Source organism: Pelecanus crispus, chromosome 2 (assembly GCF_030463565.1).
Source record: "Pelecanus crispus isolate bPelCri1 chromosome 2, bPelCri1.pri, whole genome shotgun sequence".
Lineage (NCBI taxonomy): Eukaryota > Metazoa > Chordata > Aves > Pelecaniformes > Pelecanidae > Pelecanus > Pelecanus crispus.
The window spans coordinates 57,784,903-57,808,149 of NC_134644.1; the positions used below are offsets into that span (position 1 = coordinate 57,784,903).

The 23,247-nt window shown below is 41.7% G+C and overlaps 1 protein-coding gene across 1 annotated transcript in view; it reads left to right on the forward strand.

Annotated features, from left to right (window-relative positions):
• POU6F2 (POU class 6 homeobox 2) overlaps window positions 1-23,247 on the forward strand; it is a 316,462-nt gene that overhangs the window by 207,827 nt on the left and 85,388 nt on the right. The window contains exon 5 of the mRNA XM_075706085.1: window positions 11,310-11,650. Within this exon, the coding sequence (XP_075562200.1) occupies window positions 11,310-11,650 (341 nt within the window). The remainder of the gene's footprint in view (window positions 1-11,309; window positions 11,651-23,247) is intronic.

Below are 23,247 nucleotides of genomic sequence, written 5' to 3' on the forward strand. Positions count from 1 at the left end.
GTGTCACTTAGAGAAAGTTTTTTAGTCCATTTTTATTCTTCAGTGACTGATGAAGAATGCCATGTTCAACATGGTACTGCACGTGTGTCCCAGCTGGTGAGGAATGGCCTTCAGTCCCTGGGAGCTGTGTAGGGACTGAAAGCATTACAGCCCTTACAAGATCAGGCCACATGTTTTGTTTTGTTCTGTTCCCCACCTTTTTCACCCTGTTGCTACCATTTTTAATTTTTCACGGCTTGGTAAAAACAGGAGAAGTTCAAGGCTGTGTTGAGGATAACGGGGCCCACTGTTAGAATCACAGAATCATAGAGTCATTTAGGTTGGAAAAGACCTTTAAGATCATCGAGTCCAACCATAAACTTAGCACTGTCAAGTCCAGCACTAAACCATGTCCCTAAGCACCACAACTACACATCTTTTAAATACCTCCAGGCATGGTGAGTCAACCACTTCCCTGGGCAGCCTGTTCCAATGCTTGACAACTCTTAAAGTGAAGAAATTTTTCTTAATATCCAATGTAAACCTCCCCGGTGCAACTTGAGGATGTTTCCTCTTGTCCTATCACTTGTTACTTGGGAGAAGAGACCAACACCCACCTTGCTACAACCTCCTTTGAGGTAGTTGTAGAGAGCGATAAGGTCTCCCCTCAGCCTCCTTTTCTCCAGGCTAAACAACCCCAGTTCCCTCAGCTGGCGCTCATAAGACTTGTGCTCTAGACCCTTCACCAGCTTCGTTGGGCACACTCCAACACCTCAATGACTTTCTTGTAGTGCGGGGCCCAAAACTGAACACAGTATTTGAGGTGCGGCCTCATCAGTGCTGAGTACAGGGGGATGATCGCTTCCCTAGTCCTGCTGGCCACACTATTTCTCATACAAGCCAGGATGCTATTGGCCTTCTTGGCCACCTGTACATGCTGCCAGCTCATATTCAGCTGGCTATCCACCAACACCTGTGCTGGATTTTTCCTTTTCTGCCGGGCAGCTTCACAGCCACTCTTCCCCAAGCCTGCAGCGCTGCATGGGGTTGTTATGACCCAAGTGCAGGACCTGGCACATAGCCTGGTTGAACCTCATACAATTGGCCTTGGCCCATCAATCCAGCCTGTCCAGATCCCTCTGTAGAACCTTCCTACCCTCAAGCAGATCAACACTCCCACCCAACTTGGTGTCATCTGTAAACTTATTGAGGGTGCACTCGATCCCCTCATCCAGATCATTGATAAAGATATTAAACACAACTGGCCCCAATATTGAGCCCTGGAGAACAACACTTGTGACTGGCCACCAACTGGATTTAACTCCATTCACCACAACTCTTTGGGCCCAGCCATCCAGGCAGTTTTTTACCCAGCGAAGAGTATGCTCATCCAAGCCATGAGCAGACAGCTTCTCCAGGAGAATGCTGTGGGAAACAGTGTCAAAGGCTTTACTAAAGTCCAGGCAAACAACATCCACAGCCTTTCCCTCATCCACTAAGCGGGTCACCTTGCTATAGAAGGAGATCAGGTTAGTCAAGCAGGACCTGCCTTTCATAAACCCATGCTGACTGGGCCTGATCACCTGGTTGTCCTGTATGTGTCGTGTGATGGCACTCAAGATGATCTGCTCCATAACCTTCTCCAGCACCGAGGTCAGACTGACAGGCCTGTAGTTCCCTGGATCCTCCTTCTGGCCCTTCCTGTAGATGGGCATCATATTTGCCAACCTCCAGTCAACTGCAACCTCCCCAGTTAGCCAGGACTGCTGGTAAGTGCTGGAACATGGCTTGGTGAGCACTTCTGCCAGCTTCCTCAGTACCCTTGGGTGGATCCCATCCAGCCCCATAGACTTGTGTGTGTCTAACTGGTGTAGCAGGTCGCTAACCATTTCCCCTTGGATTATGGGGGCTTCGTTCTGCTCCCCATCCCTGTCTTCCAGCTGAGGGGGCTGGGTACCCCAATAACAACTGGTCTTACTATTAAAGACTGAGGCAAAGAAGGCATTAAGTACCTCGGCCTTTTCCTCACCCTTTGTCACTATGTTTCCCCCTGCATCCAATAAAGGATGGAGATTCTCCTTAGCCCTCCTTTTGTTGCTGAGGTAATTATAGAAACATTTTTTATTGTCTTTTGCAGCAGTAGCCATGTTAAGTTCTAGTTGGGCTTTAGCCCTTCCAATTTTCTCCCTGCATAACCTCATGACATCCTTTTAGTCATCCTGAGTTGCCTGCCCCTTCTTCCAAAAATCATAAACTCTTCTTTTTCCTGAGTTCCAGCCAAAGCTCTCTGTTCAGCCAGGCCGGTCTTCTTAACAAGTTTGAAGCCTAAGTTACTGCTTCAGCAGAGCATTTGTGTGCACGGCCTTGAAGCAAGGTAGAGCTGCCACTTTTGCACCTGGTTCTCATAGTTGCTGTTGTAGTTTTATTGATTGTAAAGGAAAGGACTGGGCTGGACTGCATTTTTTCCCTGTCTCCTTATAGCGTACATATTGCTGTTTTCTGAGTCATTCCATGGCCTGTCTTCACTGCTGTTCAGCTAACTTCTCTAGCTGGAATTCGAACACTGAGAACAGAATTTGCACCTGCTTGAATCTTGCAGTTCTTAATAGAAAACAGAGTTGTCTCAGATCTACCAGCTTTCAGAACAGACTGGCAGAGGAAAATGATAGAAACACGGATATAATGAGAGTCTGAGAGATGAAAGCAACCAGTCATACCAAGTCACCTGGTGGGCACAGTACCCTCTGCTACTTCCCTCAGTTGAGGTTGGGGGAAAGTGACATTGTCCTTTGTCATTCTCAGGACACTTCCATAAGCTCAGCATCAAGGCCAACCTTTTAAACCACAAACACTTTGATCCACTATTCGATTGTATTGTTTAAAAAAAATCCAAACACACACATGCACAAAAAAACCCAGTACATTTCACTTACGGTAACTTCACTTTTACTTAAGGAAACATGACTCACTTCAAAGACTCTTTGAAGAGACTTCTAATAATTCCTGATCTTCAAAGAACCATTGCTGAAGCTATACCTGGATAAATATTTCTTTGTCAGAAGAGCCATTTGCCATAAACAATTACAGAAGATGCAACTGCGGATCTGTTATCCAAAAGAATGCAAAATCACCCTTTGAAGCCACCAGGCAGTTCAGCCAGTTCCTCTTGACACGGCTTTGCCCCAAAGTCTCACATAGCCACCTTGCCAGCAGAAACGGCAGGACACCCAGTGGACTGGGGACCCATGGCTCTCTGAACTGCAGGACAGGATTCTGTGTGACCTCTTCCAAAGCTCCTGGAACCGTATGTTGTTGCACTGCTTTTTCTACACGCCTTGGTAGTTTGATGCACGTCAAACACGTAGTCTGCATAAGTGCCATGGAAATTATAGTTCCCATCAATATTAGAGCATTTGAAAGAGCCAAGGAGGAAAAAAAATAAGCTGCAGTTCCTTTTATTAAAGGTTGTGTGTGCAGAGAGTGCCCAGCCTTTGTCTGATGTCCATTATGAGTCATGGTCATTGTTCTCTGAGTCAGCAGACTGTTGTTTCAAACTTAATTTCTTTGTGTCATTCATCTGTTCCCTGTCACATCCCTTCGGCTGTGAAATCTTATATTGGGCTCTGTTGGCCTTTAGATGATCATTTTTTCTCTGTCAATTAGTTTGTTCCAAAGGAGTCCTGCAGATTTTTTCCCAAGAAGTGGGAGGTTGTCTTAAATTCTGGTCTGTAGGAACATTCTGATGGGCTCAATATGGTCTGGAAATCCAATCTGTAGGAATACCATACCACTCAGTTTGATTTTCCATTCCAATGCTATTCTGTTCTTAGACAATCTGGGGCCAGTCCTGCTCTCTGTAACTAGAAAACTGCTTTTATCTGGCATAAGGACTTGGTGTTAAGACTCCTGCCCCCTGATCTCTGAGAGAGTCATGTTTTCACGAAAATAACAGGCTGGTAAAATTAGGAGTTTACCGGATCTAGATACCGCTTGCCTGACACCCAGCCTTTGGCATTCAAACACTTACATTGCCCTCAGACTATGTTATGGTGGGTTTTTAATTGCCTGTCTTTGCATGAGAGTCCCAAGATGTCTTCCTGATTGATCCCCTGTGTCTTGATGATACCCTGACTCCAGTTAATGTTTCAGCCATCTGTACAATATGAGGCCTAAGGTCCCATTTGAGCTGAGGAAGCAAATGGCTTATTAAAGTCTAATTTCTCCAGCTTGTTCTTGCCTTTGGGCATTTTAAATAGGTTAATGCAATTTTTACAATACACTCAGGGAACTTTACTCACAGAGTGTTGTCATAAACTAGAGGAAAATAGCCCCTAGATTATCTCAGAATGGGAAGTATTCCAAATATACTTGCCCTGATACTCAGTCAAGCTTTCTACCTAGAACAACAACTTTTTCTTCTTTTTTTTTTCCCCTAAGATTTTAGTGGATTATTGTACATTTTAAGGTTTGGTAAGGAAAAAATGTCAGATTTATTTAATGCAGTGGATCATTTTTCAGGGAAGTTCCAGTATTCATCAAAATGTGGAGACACCACAGGCACCATATAAATTATGATGGTTTTCTTCTTAATACTTCCTTTTTATTGCCTATATTCTTTAAAGTGAATTTAGTGCTCATGAAAGATGCTGGGTATGACAACAGTAGAAAGTGAAGCCCTCTGTTTATCTGCAGAATTGGTACAGAGGAGCATCGGCAATGCAAGTTTCTCCCTGTAACCCCATCTGCGTTCTGCAGCTGTAACCTTGAGGGATCACCTTTAGGAAGGAGAAGATGACTTGGTCTTCTTACTCTTTCTGTCCTTAACCTCTTTGCTGAAAGTGCAAATAAAGATGTCAATTGATGCCATCCAAGGCCATAGTCTTTATGATCTTCCTAATAGGTATCGGGAGCCCATCAATTTATTACGTTGACTGTGTGGCAGACCGCCTCCAGTGCAGGCTCTCTGTGGGTATCTGTGTGTGAATACATCTTTTATACATCTAATACATCTTCTATAAGGTAGAAAACACTCAAAAGCACCATTAAAGTGCAATGACTTTTGTTCCCTGTATTGACCTAGACTGGATTTGAACCAGTGATTTAGAAATAATACACTCTGTATCCCATTACTAATCTCTTCAGCCACAAGTCCAACCCTTCCTTTTTTTTTTCATACAGAGGATGCTTACATATTTAAAATAACTCACATTTTGCTCTTAAAAGGAAAATTCAAGTGTATGCAAAAACACGTTGGGTATTTGGCTAACCTATTCCTCATTACCCAGGAGGGAGAGAGTGTAAACACAGGCTTGCATTAGACTGTTCAGCATGTGCATTCAATCTTTAGAAATCTGTTTCAAAGAAAAGAAAGGCATATACCTCATTAGAAGAGAAACAACAGGGTGGAAAAAAAGGCAGGCCATGTCAGTTCAAACGCAAGCCCAGATGCTTAAGTTAGTTGCACTTTTCAGTTTAAGGCAATGCAAATCCATTCTCTGTTACTGGGGAAGTGGAAAAAGGCATTAGGCCCTTGAAATGGCAAGAGCCAAGTTCTGTGCTCAGTCAAATAGGAAAAGGTTTAATGTATGATTTTCTCCTTTTTAGTCCATTGTACCAAGGCACTGAAGAACATCTATGTAATTATGTAAATAGGAGGCTAGAGGATAGAGCAGCACAATAGTTTGGACGCTAAAATTGTATCTTATTCCTCCTACCCCTTCTTCCTCTTTACGCAGAAACAAACATGCACAAAACGTTAATAAAATAAATCAGACATTATGTGAAGCTTATCCACAAGAGCAGATTCTAGATACAAATTGAATCCCTGAACATTCATTTGATCTTCTGCCAAGCGCTGTAGAGGTCTTAAGAATCTGAGTTTATATTGTGAATGAGAGGTGAAAAAAGAGTTATAATTTTTTCATTGTTTTCATTGTATAAACATTGTGGGCTTATGTATGTTCCTTACTTTTTGGAGAAATGTGATTAAACTTTCAAATGTATATTTTTATTTAAAATATAACCAGAGCCATTCCCATACTTATGCAATAATATGTTAGCCAGAGGCAGCAGGCAGTTGATACTACTTTCAGTGTATACAACCAGGATTGGGATTTGAAGACAGAGCCTTTTCAGTTTTCCTGCTAAGAAAATTATTCACTTACTCTCCCTCTCATGGATCAGAGTGCTGCTTTCAGCATGGTTGCATCAGAGGTGAATTTTTCCCATTGCACCACTCTACTTGACAGAGGGGCATTTTAGTTTCATTTCAGTTTTCTGTGTAGGTAGCCAGCAAAGGAAGAGAAAACACAGGGAAAACATGAAAAGATGACATTTTATGTAAATATTGTAAATGCATAGCAGCATTGTGCCTCAGGTATTCCCCAAAGGAAGTCAAGGAGTGTGTTCCTTAGATCATTACTTTCTCTAAGTCCTTGAAGTAGTCTGAGGTCTGTGACAAGTGTAGAAGTAGGTGACCTGGGAGATCAGAAAGTTTGCTTTCGCTGCCTCTTGACCATCCATTTGCGCCACTTAACTCCATATCTCTTATTCTAATGTAAATGATTTGATACTGTCACTAAGCATAATCCACTTAAAGTAGGATCGTAAAACATGGGGCGACCCCTTGGGAATTCTGTCATGGCAGTGCAGCGCCCCAGAAATTACAGTTAAAACTTAAGTTTGAAAACCCCTTATGTCATTGTTTCCTTGTAGGTATAAGTTCTTCTTACCAGCTTCTTGGATACCTGGTATATATTCAACATGTACTTTTGGTGAGGAAAGTTGAAATGCCACACAGAGTTTGTGGATTTTCCTCACAGTTTCATAGCTTGCATGCATTTTGTAGTTAATTATGTCCCTCTTAAAGTGATGTACTTTATGTTGTCTTTTTTAACCATAGAAAGAACTTTTTTTGCAATTTTTTGCAAGCTTTTTTAATTCTTGAATGCAGTTCTGAAAAAAAGTAGGCACTTCTCACTTAAATATGTCAAAGTTTTACCCAGCTGTTAGCCAGTAAGTAATAAAAAGATTCCTGTGAGGTAGACAGTGCATGTTATCTTTTATACATGCAGACATAGCACTGTTGTACCACCTGAAATTCCATCAGGCTCCAAGCTCTGCAGAAAGTGACAAATGCTAGACAGGTAGACAATTTATAATGGATGAGGTATGCAAGCAAGCTCTGGGAGTTGGATTGGATTTGATTACAAACAATAATATGACACAACCCCTCCTGTGGATTGTACACACATTGTGAGAGGCAGTGCAATCAGGCGGCGTGAACACCAGTCTGCAGGCATGATCCGGAGCCTTAAATCCACCTTTGCAGTATACCTACACTGTGGCTTTGGGAAAGCCTTGTCTGATCTAACAGTCCTTCTTCCAATTCCCTGTCTGTTTGTTTAGCAACAGCATGTTAAGCAATCATACCTCACTAAGCCGCTTCAATGCAATTTATAGCTCAGCATGATAGCAGGCTTTTGAGGGGCTTTTTAAAGGAATTATATGAAAAGACAAAAAGTTATTTGAATAATTTTGTGCAGTTGCTGGCAATGAATTTTGAAACTTTTCTGTGAAGTAACTTTTCTTCATCAACAAGATTTTCCCCAAGGGACCACATTCCACCCCAGCAAGAATGAGTGCACTTCCAGTTCAAAAGTGAATGGTAGAGATATTGATATTCCTGCATTGGTCGACATTCAAGTATTGAGCAGTACTGAATGCAAAGCTTTTCTATGCCTGGATGGGGATTGAAAAAATCTCCATATCAAGCCATCATCTCCGAGTGCTGGGCATGCCCACAGAATTTACAAACTTGATATTTTCCAAGTCAACTTCAGACCCTCTTCATTCATCAGACAAGTCAGGTTGCCTGAGTGATTGCACCTGCTCACATTGTCCATGCACAGAATTATGTTGGTGATGGCTATTCAACATCGGTTACATTAGCAGCTCAGTAGGACCCAAACCTGCAAAATTTTAGGTTAAAAAAAAAAGCTCTTGAGGCATTTTTTCCCCTTTATCTTCCCTCTGGATTCTGTCCTTTGGTTTATGTATTGGCAGAAGAAAGACTGTGCAAATCAAAATGTCCATTAAACAGAGTATTGGTCTTGTGGAGAATGGAAGTTTAATGAAGATTTAATTTTTAAGACTGTAATTCAACAGCTGATCAAAGGCATGACTCATTGATGAAACTGAGGCCTACAGCATTAGGATGACTGTTCTAGCAAGTGAATTCCAACATGTGCAACAATATAATCTTTATTTCTTAAGCAGATTCATACATTTAGTAAAAACACATTTCAGTAAGTGTGGATTTTTGTCCAATGGTAAACTAACAGATCAGTACTATTTCTGTATATCTGTATCTGTGCTTTAGACTCTGTAATTTTGCAAGGCTACTTATATCACTGTTTGGCAGCGCTTCAATGAAAGCATTGTATGCTTTATGGTGAACACTATTACTAATAATTATTAAATATTACTCTTCTGATTGCTCAGAGCTGCATGCAAACACACAAAATGACTAACTTTTTGCAATGTAATGTGACCACCCCTTCATTTTTTTTGTAGTTTGTCAAGAAACTTCATTATTTTACACTTCAGGCTTCTTTACTATTCTCCTCATGTCTTGTATGTCATCATTTTATAGAAGTCCAGGCAGTGATGCTTTTATCTTTAATATTATATCAACAGATATTTTTTGCATGCCCTAAGTTCAGTCCTAAGATCATTGACAGAAATTTAGCTCTGCCCTTTTTTTGCACTTTTATGTTATCGGAATCACTGTGATCCCTCCGTCCTATGTTACCTCATGTTATCTCAGATTGATACTTCCAGCATTCTTTTAACTATTGGCCATATTTTCCAAATTCTAGCTGAAATACATACCTCAAGGAGCCAAACACATTCTGTGCTCCAAAAATGTTCCAGTAGATGGCTTTCCCTCCACCTTGAATGCTTTTACCTGTCCCCTACTACATGACCCAGTGCCCTACATACAACATGGCATTCTGACAAATCCATTCTTCCAAGCCATGGCCTTTAAGAGTGCCCTGTGGGAGCAAAAGGGTTTGGGGATCATCGCAGTACAAAAAAAACCCCACTATATCTAGTTCACTATAGAGAAAGTTTTGTCTCATCCTGTCCAGTTGTGCACATAGGTTATAAAATGACCTCTTGTTCCTCTCTGTGAGCCATGTGTATTAGAAGTTATGCTTCTGTGGGGCATGATTGTATTCATGTTTATACTGGAGTCTGTGGAAGCAGTAAGGGCATGTTGTGTTTGAAGTCTTGGTTCTGGTTATCAATGGTTGGTCCAGACTGCTAAGCTATCACAGGTGAGGAAATGGCCTACACAAGATAAAGAGCTGGTCTAGATTAGTTTTTTCCTCGTGGAAATGGGAAGGGTCTTTCCACCTCTGTGTACATACCTACAGATAGAATTGGTGAATGGTATTACTCACCATCTGAGGTGCTTCACACTATGGTTAATATTTGTCTATGTGGTTGCTTTCTTGTATACACACCTTTGCCATTCTTTGTTCTCATATGCCTTAGATTATATTTCCACTTACTACTCTCTTGGCTGTGGGGCATTTAGGTACAAGTTCTGATCATGGAATTGATGGGAGTGTACCCTTACTTCTTCAGTCTAATTTCTTTTGCATGAGATACCATGCATGTTTTTAATCTGGTGGTCACTCTGTTTTATGTTGAGACACAAAACTTCCATCAGAAACTTTCCTGATGGAAATATATTGGTGTTACCAGTCCTCCTTCTCTGCGTTATTCAGGTTCTTTGTTGAAGTCACATACACATGACTATAATTCTTGTAAAGGCATATTTGTTGTTTGATTCCTGCCCCTACTGAAAGAAAACTTAGAGCAGCTATGAGTATAGGAATGGATGATCAACAGCTCTTCCTACCAAGCCTTTTACTTTTCCTTCATACAGCCTTTTCTGGCTTACCCATTCTGCCTCATCTTTCTCCTTTTTCTTGTCTTTTTTCTTCTGCTTATTCCAGTTTATGGCTCATTGATTTCATAAGTCGTACCAAGACCTCAGGTTCATCCCCAGGGCATGGACATCTGGAAAGCTGAAATAAGGATGTCAACATGAAAAGAAAGTGGAGATGACCTGGCTTTATCTGCCAGTCCACAAATAACTTGGTGAACAGAGTTTCTGGCCATGAAATCTGAATACCATTTTAGAAATAACAAATCTGATTCACACCCAGTTTACTTTGGCTTCTGCTGTTGAAAATTATAATGCAGAGTGGTGTTGGCAAAGCAGTACAGAGGGCAAAGTAGTGCAATGATCTTGTAAGCTGTTCCTCTTGGGATTATAGCCATCTAATGCAAACCCGAAGATGTTGATTAGAATGGGTAAGGCTGGAGACCCAGGTGACTTATTCAGGGCATAACCCCAAAAGCATGAGGCTCCTGTGATGTTCTGGCTTCTGCTTAAAGCTGTTCTGCCTTAGTCACATCCCTGTGGCACACTTCTTGCCTTCCTGAATTTAATGAATGCCCTAGTCAATTTGAAAGTGTCTTCGGGAGATAAAGTTTGCTCCTCTGTGCCGGCTGGTTGATGTGAGCTGCTAGTTCCCAAGCCTCACGTTTGGAGCATATGCTAGCAAAACACAACAGACTCTTACTACCAGGAGTAAGTGAGCAGTGCAAGTGCACAGAATACCTACTCTATTTCACAAGAGGAACTTCATAGCTTTTCGATATGAATGATAAGGAGGAGTTTCTAATTTCAGAGACACACACATTTTATTGGATATTTTTGCTACTTATGCATTGCACAAGAAATTTCACAGCTGAATGTTTTATTTCCTGACACGTGCTGTATAAAGATGTGACAAAGTCCTTTTCAGAGCATCCTTTATTTTATAACTATGGTTTTATCCTCCTCTATATAACAGCACCAGTTCATGTTAGGAGTTCTTGCTATGCTACGTACAGTGACATCCTGTTGGCCTCTTCTCTAGGCAGGCAAAATTCCTACTGGCTTTACTGGTAAGCTTGTCTGAGCAAAGACTGCTGGTCAGCTCTGAGGCCCATCCTGTGGGTAGAGCTGTAGCCCTTCTGAAGGTTTGCTTTCATTGCCTCCAGTAAAGTCCAACTCTTACCACAGAACTGCACTGGCAGAACCACAGGCTATGATTGATGGGAACGTGTTCATTAATTTCCCACCACAAGCTGAAGTCTGAGGCCTCAGCCCCACAATGTAACAGAACCAGAATTTAATCCAGAATATCTTTAACACGGTAGGTATTACTGAAACCTACATAACTCCCTTCCCTCTCTTCAATTCACAGCTACCTCATCCCTGAACTCCCAGCTTCAACAGCTTCAGCATCTTCAGCAGCTCCAGCATCAACAGCAGCAGCAGCAGCAGCAGCAGCAAGGTCAGCAGCAGCAACAGCAGCAGCAAAGCCAGCAGCAGCAGCAAGGTCAGCAGACACAGACTCCACAGCCACCCCAGCAGACCCAGCAGCCACAGCCACAGCCGTCAGCACCACCTCAGCAGAACCAAACACAGTCCCAGAGCCAGAGCCAACCGCCTCCGGCGCCACAGTCCTCCAGCTCCCCTCAGAAACCCAGCCAGTCACCAGGACATGGCCTTCCATCTCCTCTTACTTCACCAAATCCACTGCAGGTAGGATGCTAAGTACAAATCTCTATCGGTCTAACAACAGAAAGTGCACGCTCTCCCACTGCAAGGGGAAGTCAAGTGAAGGTTACACCTTCTGACCATACAGGCTAAGAAATTCCACCTCATATCAGTTAATCCTTATAGGCATGCAGTTTAGGACAGTTAAAAGGCCTGATAAGCCAGGAAAGCATAACTAACTAGTGGTCCTAGTCTGCTCCTTTCTGAAGAGTAAACATCTTTTGCTCTTTAATTCTATATCATAAAACCCATAGAAAACTATTTAATTTTTCCCATGGATTCAGCCTGTGACCTTCGCAAATGGCGTTTGCCCAGCAGTCACCCTTTACGGTAACTTATGAGGACAGCAGAGTTAGCTGTTCATTAGCAGATGATCCTGACAGTCCCTAAAAGAAATATAGCTTCTGCTGGTGGACGTGTGCAAGGGATGGATGGGTTATCCTTCCTCTTGAAATCACAGTCCTAACATTTATCCTGCTAAGAATCAAATACTTCTGTTAAGAGTCTCAGTATAGACTCCAAGGCTAAGAATGCCAGTTAATGCCTTTCCTAGATGCTCACTCCAATGACATGGGTGTTTTTTAATAGACCAACAGCTATGGCACCCACACTGATGCTGGACTCTGCCTGTCTTGGAATTCCCAGGAGGAACAAGAAAGCTCTGATCCAGTGGTCCTAATTTCTTATACTTGGGTGTTCTTGCACTACATGTGTCATGCAATATTCACATCCTGCAAGAACAGCTTTGACTGTACCCACAAGTGTGATTCTAAATAAACACCAGGGTAGTCTCTGAAGTGAGCAGAATCTCTTTCACTGGGCAGTGGAACTGCACTTAGAAACCAGCAAAGTCTCTATTCACTTTATTCTCTAGATTTTGAGACCCCACTTTAAAGGTTTTATGCACACTGATGGATTCAGCTCCATTTCCTGCAGAAATTAAACTGCATTAGCTTAATAATTAAAAAATCCTCTTTCAAACAATTAAGGGAATTGGTTTACAAGAAGCTGTGTTTGCCACGTGGCCAGTTAAACCTGCATTAATCTAAGCTTCAACTAAATTGCATCAAATCTGATTTTTTAATGGTTTTAGATAATAGACTTAAAAGTCCACAAGAGATGTGTCCTTGCTTCCTGAGCTTTTTCTTATAGTAGAGCATAATATTTCTAGAGCTTCTTCTGTGTATTGTCTTAAGGGCTACTTAGGCACCACTTAATGCCTAGTCTATCATGCTAGTGCGTGCTTTGGGGCTCTTTAGTATGCAGATTATTGACATACAGAGACAGGAATATTTCCAGAGGAACTTCCATTACATTTTATTGTCTTGGTGCAGCTGTAATGTATGCACGCTAACTGTATACGCTATACGTTGCTAAAACTGCCTGCTAAATATTTTACTTCAAAAGGCATTCAGTTTTCCAAACAAAGCAACTGCACACATAAATCAGAGTTGGGGTACAGAGGAAGTGGGATTATCTCAGTGAACATACCTCAGGAGGGTTGTACTAACACTGAATCTGAACTCTTAGCTCTCATACAGCCTCTGGTCCCAATCTAAATCTCAACTGAATCTGAGTACTTCCAGTCTCATCTGTGACCTACAGGTATAGGCCAGTAGAAGCACTTTCTACTGTTACCTCTCCAGGGTCATGTCTCACTTGGAGAAGTACAATGAAAGTAAGAAAAACCAATAATTCCTTGCATGGGAGGTGCGAATGTCAATGTTTTCATGGAGATACCTTGGCACATCTCTCTCTTTAGCTTGCTTATCCTCACAACCGCCCTTCTGAGGGCAGTCTGGATGTGGCAGACTCAACAGAAGGAACCAAGTACTCTGAGGTGGCCTTAGTTCAAACGCTATCCCCTAAACCTTTTAGGAACTGGGATTAGAGTTAATGAAAGACACCAGCATGAGATATCTGGCATTCCCACTGGGCTGAGCTCAGCCAGTACCACTAAGCCAGCTGCGTGACTGGGATGCTTTCAGAACAACAGTCAAGGAATTAGAAGTCATTAGCTGTCAGCTCTGGCTCAGCATTAAAGAGTTACTAATAAATTGGGGGATAAGTATTTTTAAAGTTCTTTCCTTTCTGATCCTTGCTGTTTAAATAGCCATGAAAACCCAAAGTTTGTTTACAGCTACAAATGCACCATGTGCTGACATCCAGAAGCCAGAATTCAGCACAGTACTTCAGGCCTCACCTTAGCAATGTGTGTAGGGCCATTAGTTTGGCCTTCTAGCCATTTCTACAGCATTTCTACAGCAAGCGTAATACTTCTTAAGCTTCCCTAAGAAATACTTAAGAACTTGAAACATGCTCTGTCACACTGCTGAGAATGGTGAGACTCTTTAATATGCAAACAAGTGACACTCAGAAATATTTCCAGAGGAACTGCTGTTGCACTTTATATATGGTTGAAGGATGCGTTAGGGTACTTTTCTAAAGCAAAGCAGTGGTAAGATCTCCTCCACAAAATTTGTCTTTCCATTCTAAACCCTGCACAGAAAAGCTGTTTTACCCCCGTACATTTATCTTGAGGACTGGATCTGAAATTGTTTTCTTCTGCACAAACATAAAAAAAAACCAAACCCAAAAAAAGGAAGGAGCACACGTTTGGCAGCAGTTCATATATCCAGTTCATAATAGCTGCTTAGAATGTGGATTTTTTAATGTCTAAAGCTTTAACTTAAAAATCGACCTAGAACAAAATTCAGAGACATTATGGCCTCTAAGGTAATGTTCTTTATGAACTAGAAGGAAATGGGTTTTGTTTGAAGAATATTAAGAGAATAAAGATCAACTAAGTTAAAGTTTGACAGCTTAAATTTCATTTCTGAATTCTTGATTTTTTCATGTGGGCTTTATCCTCTTACATTATTCAGGATCTGTCTGAAAGATATTAGTTTAGAACAATGCAACCTCAAAAAATTGTCGTGGAAAGTCAGTAATTCAGGAGGATGATTGTGTTTGTTTCAAAAAACTCTGAAGGATAACAGCAATTACATCTCAAAATGTACAGATGCTGTCATGTCCTTCAGAAGGCAAATTAAATGAAAGTGACTTGCTTAGGTATACCTGGGTGAGGTACTTCTGCTAGCTGATCAGAAATTAATAATGCCAGTGCAGTGTACACCAGCTAAAAGTCTCAGAACGATTCTTGTCAGATTGTTCTGTAATACTCTGCTCTAATTTTATCACTATTCTTTACTCAGTTCAGTGGGCTGGATTGTAGTTACAAACCTATTATTTTTAGGAAGTCTTTTAATGATTGTGTAGAAAGATGAAAAACCTCACTTTAGGTTCTGTGGTGGGTTGACCCTGGCTAGATGCCAAGTGCCCACGAAACCCGCTCTATCAATCCCCTTCTCAACTGGACAGGGGAGAGAAAATATAACAAAAAGCTTGTGGGTCGAGATAAGGACAGGGAGAGGTCACTCAGCAATTACCAGCACAGGCAAAACAGACTCAACTTGGGGAAAATCGTTTAATTTATTACCGGTCAAATCAGAGTAGGATAATGAGAAATGAAAACTAAATCTTAAAACACCTTCCCTCCACCCCGCCCCTTCCCAGGCTCAACTTCACTCTCAATTTTCTCTACCTCCTCCCCCTGAGTGGTGCAGGGGCATGGGGAATGGGGGTTGCGCCCAGTTCATCACGCGCTGTCTCTGCTGCTCCTTCCTCCTCAGGGGAGGACTCCTCACGCTCTTCCCCTGCTCCAGCGTGGGGTCCCTCCCATGGAAGACAGTCCTCCACGAACTTCTCCAACATGGGTCCTTCCCACGGGCTGCAGTTCTTCACGAACTGCTCCAGCGTGGTCCCTTCCACGGGGTGCAGCCCTTCAGGAGCAGACTGCTCCAGCGTGGGTCCCCCACGGGGTCACAAGTCCTGCCAGCAAACCTGCTCCAGCATGGGCTCCTCTCTCTCCATGGGGCCACCGGTCCTGCCAGGAGCCTGCTCCAGCGCAGGCTTCCCACAGGGTCACAGCCTCCTTTGGGCATCCCCCTGCTCCGGTGTGGGGTCCTCCCCAGGCTGCAGGTGGATATCTGCTCCAGCGTGGACCTCCATGGGCTGCAGGGGCACAGCCTGCCTCACCATGGTCTTCACCATGGGCTGCAGGGGAATCTCTGCTCTGGCAGCTGGAGCACCTCCTCCCCTCCTTCTTCACTGACCTTGGTGTCTGCAGAGTCGTTCCTCTCACATATTCTCACTCCTCACTCCAGCTGCAGTTTTGGTGTTCCTTTGGTTTTTTTCCCCTTCTTAAATATGTTATCACAGAGGTGCTACCACTGTTGCTGATTGGCTTGGCCTTGGCCAGCAGTGGGTCCGTCTTAGAGGCGGCTGGCATTGGCTCTATCAGACATAGAGGAAGCTTCTAGCAGCTTCTCACAGAAGCCACCCCTGTAGCCTCCCTGCTACCAAAACCTTGCCACGCAAACCAAATACATGTTCCAGGGCCTGGATTGTGTGCTGACATTACTGATGATGCTCCAGATTTATGCTGGTAAAAACAAAACACTGCAGAACCAGGGTCATCGCTGATTTGCAAAAGACAACAAACCAGAGGAGAATTCTCCAAAGCAGAGCTGTGTTTCAGGATGTGGTGATGCAAGACTTTCAGCCCTTCATTTTAAAATGGTGACATTCCTCATATAGAGAATCACAGTCTAATTTTTACTTTAATTGTATCAATTGATTGAGACAAAGGAATGCAGAGGTGAAAGACAGCCTAGCTCATGTTGTAAATTGAGAACTTCGAAACCTTTACTTCTGGGAAAATACACTTCTCCAAATATGCTTCTCCTGTGAATGTTTAATGTTATTACATGGCAAACTATACGGGTTCTTGAATGGTCAGCATGTTGCAACTTCAAAGCATAGTTAGCACCTCTTGCAGAGTTTCCATTCAATTATCTTTCTGGAGCCATAAGATCTTGATTATATGCTGTATAAAATCAGATGAGGCAAGTACTAAATAGCCAATTATTCTGCTTGACTACCAGGATAACGGGCTTTGTATCAGCAACATATATTTAACTGGCTCCAAATGGGGGTTAGCTTCTGGTGCTGGCACTCACTGTATGTTTTAGCAGTATGGATAAGATGAATGTACCCGCAGCCAGATCTACAAAGGGAGAGCTGCACTATAGGAATAGAAGAATTCCCAGTGATTTCTGCTGCTCTGTTCGTGTGTGAATAGGAACAGACAAACAGGAAAACCCCTAGGGATTGCCCCACTGTAAAATTATTCTGACCGTTTTCAGAACTCTTTCCTAAAGCACCTTTTTGTCATAGAAGCCTACCTACAATAACTGGAGCTGACGGAAGATGATGAGTGGGAAAAAAAAAATAATAAAAGGAGGGAAGAAGGGAAGTGAGGAGATGACAACAGCAGAAAAATCTTCCAAGTAACAGCAAACTCTAGGATAGCAAAACCAGCACCTCCTTCAGATTAAATTTTCATACTAATCTTAAATAATGTATTTGGAACCTCAACACTTTTGTAACAAAGGAGAAAAGAAAAGTAGAAAGGCTGAAACACTCAGCTGTAAATGAGGGAGAATGTGTACACAGATGCCTGAGGCTCCAACAGTCCCTTTCCCTCCAACGTCATTCACTGGTTAGCTTCTCATTAAGGAAAAATCTACTTTAAAGAAATCTCAGTGTTTACTGAAACTTTGATAAATTTACATATATTTAAGATACAAAAGAAACAACCAAGTCTCTGTTGGTTTGAGGAAGGTAACTGGGATAAGTTTGCAAGGACTATAGTCATCAGCTGTCTTTATGTGTTCACATGCAAGACCTGCTGTATTTTTCTCATGCTTATTGAATCCTGAGATCAAGAAAACTTGATCAAGATTATGACACCAGTAATCCCACTAAGGGCTTTTTTTTCTTTTGCTAAGATTATCTAGCTGCCTTCCTGCATATGATACTGTGCAACGTATGACTGTCCGAATCTGTTTGATTCAGTTTCTCAAAGAAATATTCTATAAATGGTGAGAAAACACAGTGCTTTGAATCCATTTTCCAAAAGTTCCTAATTTTTGGTGTCAATAGGGAGGGAGATACTGCACATCACGAGGCAACAGGTGATATATACATGTACAGCGGACATTTATTCAGGAAGGTTCATGCCCATCACCTGCTTAGAGTGAACCTGTTGAAGTGCTGATCTTAGGTGGATTTCCAGGAGGTGCTGGCAATACCTAGGTCTCAGGTCTAAACTAATATCATGGAAATTCCCCCACAGTCAGCTAAATTGAGTTGAGCTTTGTGAACTGTTGAGAGTATTTTGCATATTTCATCCTCTGTTCATTTCAAACAGGTCCAGAAAGATTTAAACATCTGTTCTACTGACACTTTTCGGATTTCTGAGTATTCTTACAGTATTTTAATGACTTTCATGGGTTGATAAAGGTGATTTAGTGAGTAGAAGAGGCAAGTACTTGTGTAAAAATTTCCATTAGCTAGAAAGTCACGGTCATACTGAAGTACCACACACACACATGCTTATTACCCGTTGCAAAAGCTGTTGTGATTCAGGTCCCCTCCTTTTGTTTTTATGCTCTTCCTTTTGCCACTGCAGTAGTTGTGTGAACCACACAGATGTTAACTGTTCAGAAACTTGAACCTTGCTTGAGAAATTGTTGGGTTTGAGTTTCAGTGCATCCAGGGCCTCCTTTCTTCTTCTTCTTCTTCTTCTCTCACCTCTCCTGGGCACTTCCATGATCCTCTTCATCCCTTCTGGGTCTGCCACTTGCTAGGCCTCTCTGATATGGCAGCATGGCAGTTTGTCCTAGCTGGACACCCAAGGGTCTCTGTGCTGTGCTGTACCATGCTCCCTGGCGCCGGTGCACAGTGCAGAGGCGTGCAAGCTGGTTTCCTGGCACAGCTAGCTTGTTTGAGGGCTGCTACTCTTCATGTCTACCTGGAGATGCATGGGCATCATTTCCACAGAAAGGTGTCAGTTACGTGTAAGACTGCACCCATTGACAGGACTGAGTCGGGTTTCAGATCTTCTCCTCAGCTGTCTTCCTTCTCCCAGAAGCTCACTGCTTTTTTGGGTCTTCAAGGCATTAGGACTTCATACTGTAAAGCTGTTGAATACTGCATTTAAACAGAGCAAAGAGATATTTAAGGGTTCTCAAAGAGACTTTATAAGCAAGTCTCTTCATTCCCTGAGGAAACCTCTCAGATGGAGCACTAGCTGCCTGGTCCATCCAGATATCCTCTGCAGGTGTTGCTATTTTCAGAAGCACAAGGAGTACCGGTGTCTGACTCGCATTTAAAGCAAAGGAAATTAATCTTTGAGCAAAACAACTGGCATTATTAGCACCCAAGGGGCAGAAGCTGAGGCTAATATAGGAAACCATTTGCTAGAGAATTCTCTGAAGGAGAGCAAAGTGGAGCTGTTTTCCCAGCAAACTCAGGCTTCTGAAATGGGAGCATTTAATAAACTCCCTAAAGCAACTGAAGTATTTAATAAATGGGGAAATAAATAAATAAATAATATCATCCCAGGACAAATTTGGGAAAGGATCCATATCCCACAAGGTATTCTATTTCCAAAGCCTCTGCAGGCAGAGAGGAGGACCCTTGGGGATCTTAGGGACAGAAAAAATTGACACAGCCCATCAGGTGCTCTTAAATCCAGTGGATCTGTTTTGCTAGCATTTTTTTCTCTTATTTTTTCTTTTCATTCATATTTCAAAAAATTTTCAGGGAAGTAAAGAATATCCCAAAGCGCTAATTTATTTTCCCCTATTTTTCTTACCCCTCACCTTTTTGTAATAAAGAAAAAAAAAAGGGAAAAAAATGCAAGTCATCACAGGTTTCTAGTTCTGGAAGAAAAAAAATTCTTGTACTTGGAAACAAGTGGACCAAGTGAATGCAAAGAACCTAGTGGGCTTGTTGAATCTGACTGAGGAGCAACATTCTGGAAGTGGTATAGTGCTGATGTTATATCATTCAAGGCTCCTTGTACAAATACGCACCTAAAAGAGGTTTCTCAGCTTCTAGGTACTGCCTCAAAAAAAAAAAAAAAACCAAAAAGCCATTCCATACTCTGTTTTAAAGTTTAAAATTAAAATTAAGCATTTTTCAGCAGTATTGCTGAGATCTATCAGAGTGTCCACTTGTGGATTCTGTTGGTGGGTTTAGCAGATGCAGTTTAGGGCAGCTGTTTTAAAAAAATAATAATACTTTCTCCTTTTTATTGGTAACCAGAATGTTTTGAGAGAGTGACTAAGCACAGGCCTGGAGATTATGAAATTTGCTTAAGTGTTAATGGGTTGATTGCTGAGTTACAGCCTGCCGTCTTTACTGGAAATTGATTGACTGGTGCTGCAGGTCTTCACACTTGACGCTCGGATTTGACTCGAAAATTCTGCCAAGTCTTTTACTCTGAAATTTATCTTAATTAGATCTGAAAGACCTGCCACAGCAGAATAGTCACACCGATTAAAATGAAAAACAGGAGAAATTACTGATCAAATTAATCATAATGTCGGGTTACAGCTGTAGGTCTGATGTAATTTGCCACTCCAGTGAGTTACATCGGCCCAGGCAGAGGAAAGAGAGCTGGTTTTACGCTGATCCATAACACCAGGCAGCTTCGGGCAGCCCATCAGGACGTTTATTCCATTCATTCTCTTGGCTTATTCTGACCTTAGTGCTGCAACTAGAAACAAATTAGGCAAAAGAAAAAAAAAAAATCCTTTTATCCAAGGGGTTGCACTGGAAACATGAGCTTTCCAAACCCTTCTTGTTTCATTTTTCCACTTTCTCCGCCAACCGTCTACTTTTGTTTGAAGTAACCAACAATTAATTATGTGGAAATTGGAAAATTAAAAGGTCAGAGGTTACCACCTCAGGCACAAGTCAGAAAATGTGTATTTTTAAGAGCTCCTAGTGGGTTAGGATATGAGGAAATTAGGATCATTTAAGCAAAGGGGTATACAGCAGTACATGAGAAGGCACATCCTAGCAGGTAGGAAATCAACAATCAGACTTGATATCTTATAGATGTGATAATCCTAAAATTTATTTTTAAATTATGTACTTGTAATATACTGCCTTCTATTATAACCTTAAAAAAAAAAATGTACAAGTCACTGGTTGAATCCATGTTAAAAGGAGATAAGTTGTGGATCTTATGGGTCCCCGCTATAAACTTTTCATCTGGAAGAGAAGTCTTCTGCAAGTTTCCTAGTATTTGTTCCACCAGCAAGGTTTGAAAGATTTTTAGGACAACCTATCTTGTAGCACCGCTGTATTTTTTGCTGCTAATCCAGGACAAAGTCAAGAAATGAAGATATTTGCCACCAGCTGAGAAAGGAAATGAAATGAAATAAAGGAAAGAGAACAAGAAACAAGATGAGCGATGTGAGTCTCAGAAAAAAGTATTGTCTTACCTTCGAAATACGCCCAAATGTTTATTATGATACTGTAGTAACTTAAACTGATCAGGAATTTTCTAAGTGATTTTTATTTTCTAGCAAGGATGTAATTCCACAAAGTTGGTTTCTTCCTTGCCCAAAATTTCATTTTAATTTTCTATTTTAGGCCTGGGAAATGGCAAGAACTGAGGATACCTTTTGTTTAAAATCAGCTTAAGTTGTATATAAACAATTTATTACATTGAATTGCCTAAAAAATAGTGATTTAACAAAAGAAACTGAAAACATTTTAATTCATGGTGATGATTTGAAATCTGCTGAAATACTTTATCATTTTCAAATGCAAGTTTTGTTTGCTGCAACATTTCAATATTCCATCTTTTAAGTGTATTTGCATCAGAAAGTACATCTTAAATCAGGAGAATTTCCTGCACAACAGGAATTTGACTTAATTCTGATAGCTTAAACATGATCAAATATCCTGTGAGGATTCCAGTTGGAAAACCAAGCTAGGTTAGGTTTGTGAAAGAGATTGGAAGGTAAAGCTGAATTTCCAGAAGAGAAAAACTGATGTATGAAAATAGCACCACATATATTGCTAGGATTATCCTTTTACTAAAGGAATGATGATGGTGCATTTTGGTTCTTAAAGGAGCTGAGACTTTTTAAAGCAGCAATCACTGCTGCAATACCTTTGTATACCTTTTAAGAAATACTTACATGCTTGTAAAAAGCATCAGGGAAGCAGTCAGACCTGGGAGGATCCTAGACAGCAAAAATACAGATGCTGTAAAGAAAAGCCTAAAATATGGGCCCAGTCACAGTACAGAGCGCTAGTCTGTAGTAGTGATGGCCAATAAATTGATATCAGAAGATGAATCTGAATGAATGTGATAACAAGTGATACAAAAATTGTTAGTTGCTAATGCTCTTATGATTTTTACCATAGTAACCTTATAATCCCATTTTCAACCTGCTGGATAGACAAACCCAGCTGGAGTGCTGTCTCCTCTTGCTCTCCTCCCAGTTTGGGCAGTGCGATCCTTGTGGACTGGTGGCTCCAGCTGGAACAGGACAGGAGGTGGTGAAGGGCTGATTGCCCCTTGACCTTTCCCCAGGGGGTAGGGGACACCTCGCAGAGTGCCAAGCAGAGCTGCCAACGTGGGTGCTCCATGGGTTATGGAGCAGGGGGGCAGATGATGAGGACTAGGGCTGTACTGGGATCAAGGTCCAGAATTCATCTGAGGGTGCAGCTTCCATAAGTGTAGAATTCCTCAGGGACAGGGTCTGATTTTAGGGAAGAAAAGGAAAATGTTGGGAGGAGGAGAGGGGAGAAAAAAAATGTCTTTGTTATTCACAGTGCGTTTATTCCTACTGACCTTTTCCACTGGGAGAGACACAAAAACCCAGAAGGATTGGCATTGTAAAAGGCTGAAATTGTATCACTGATCACCACTCTGGAATAAGATGCTGTGTGCATTTCCATCCTACCTCTGTCTGCAACTTTTCACTTTATAACAAGACCTAACACTGTCCTAGGGAAGTTGGCAGGAGGTTTCTCATAGCTTTCAAATGAGACAGGAGCAAGCTCAATATGCCATTAGGAAGGTTTCCCCCTCTTTTCCCTCCCCAACTTTATAGAATTACAGCTTCCTATTTTTTTTTAACTGTCTTCTGACTATGAAACATGTTCTCCATGCAATCAAAATGTGTCTGACAGAATTTTCAGTTCATGTAAAACAAATATAAAAATAAACAAAACTTGAGAAAACCAAGCCATTCTAAAAATCCTTGATGTTTTCCCCATAGACATTCAAAGAGTATGTCTAGGGGGAAATCACTGGTACTTCAAATGTGCAAGCAGGTATAGAGATAACATATGTCAGTCCTATAGACCCAAACTTGGCAGTCCATGCTCTCATGAGTGAAAACTGCAGGGAAGGGAGGGAAGGGGATGGAGTTCTTTTACCACCACATACAATCTGCATATTTAGCTCTAATCTCATTATCAAGTTATGCCTTTGCTTACTGAAGTCACTTTTGAAAAATAATTTGCATCAGGAAGCAAAGTGCTCTAGTAAATGGGTTGTCGGAGTCAGGAGCAGCAGACTGAAGTCCCAGCTCTCTCACTGTCTGGCATGTCACTTCGTTTTTCTGTTCTTTTGTTGATTCTCC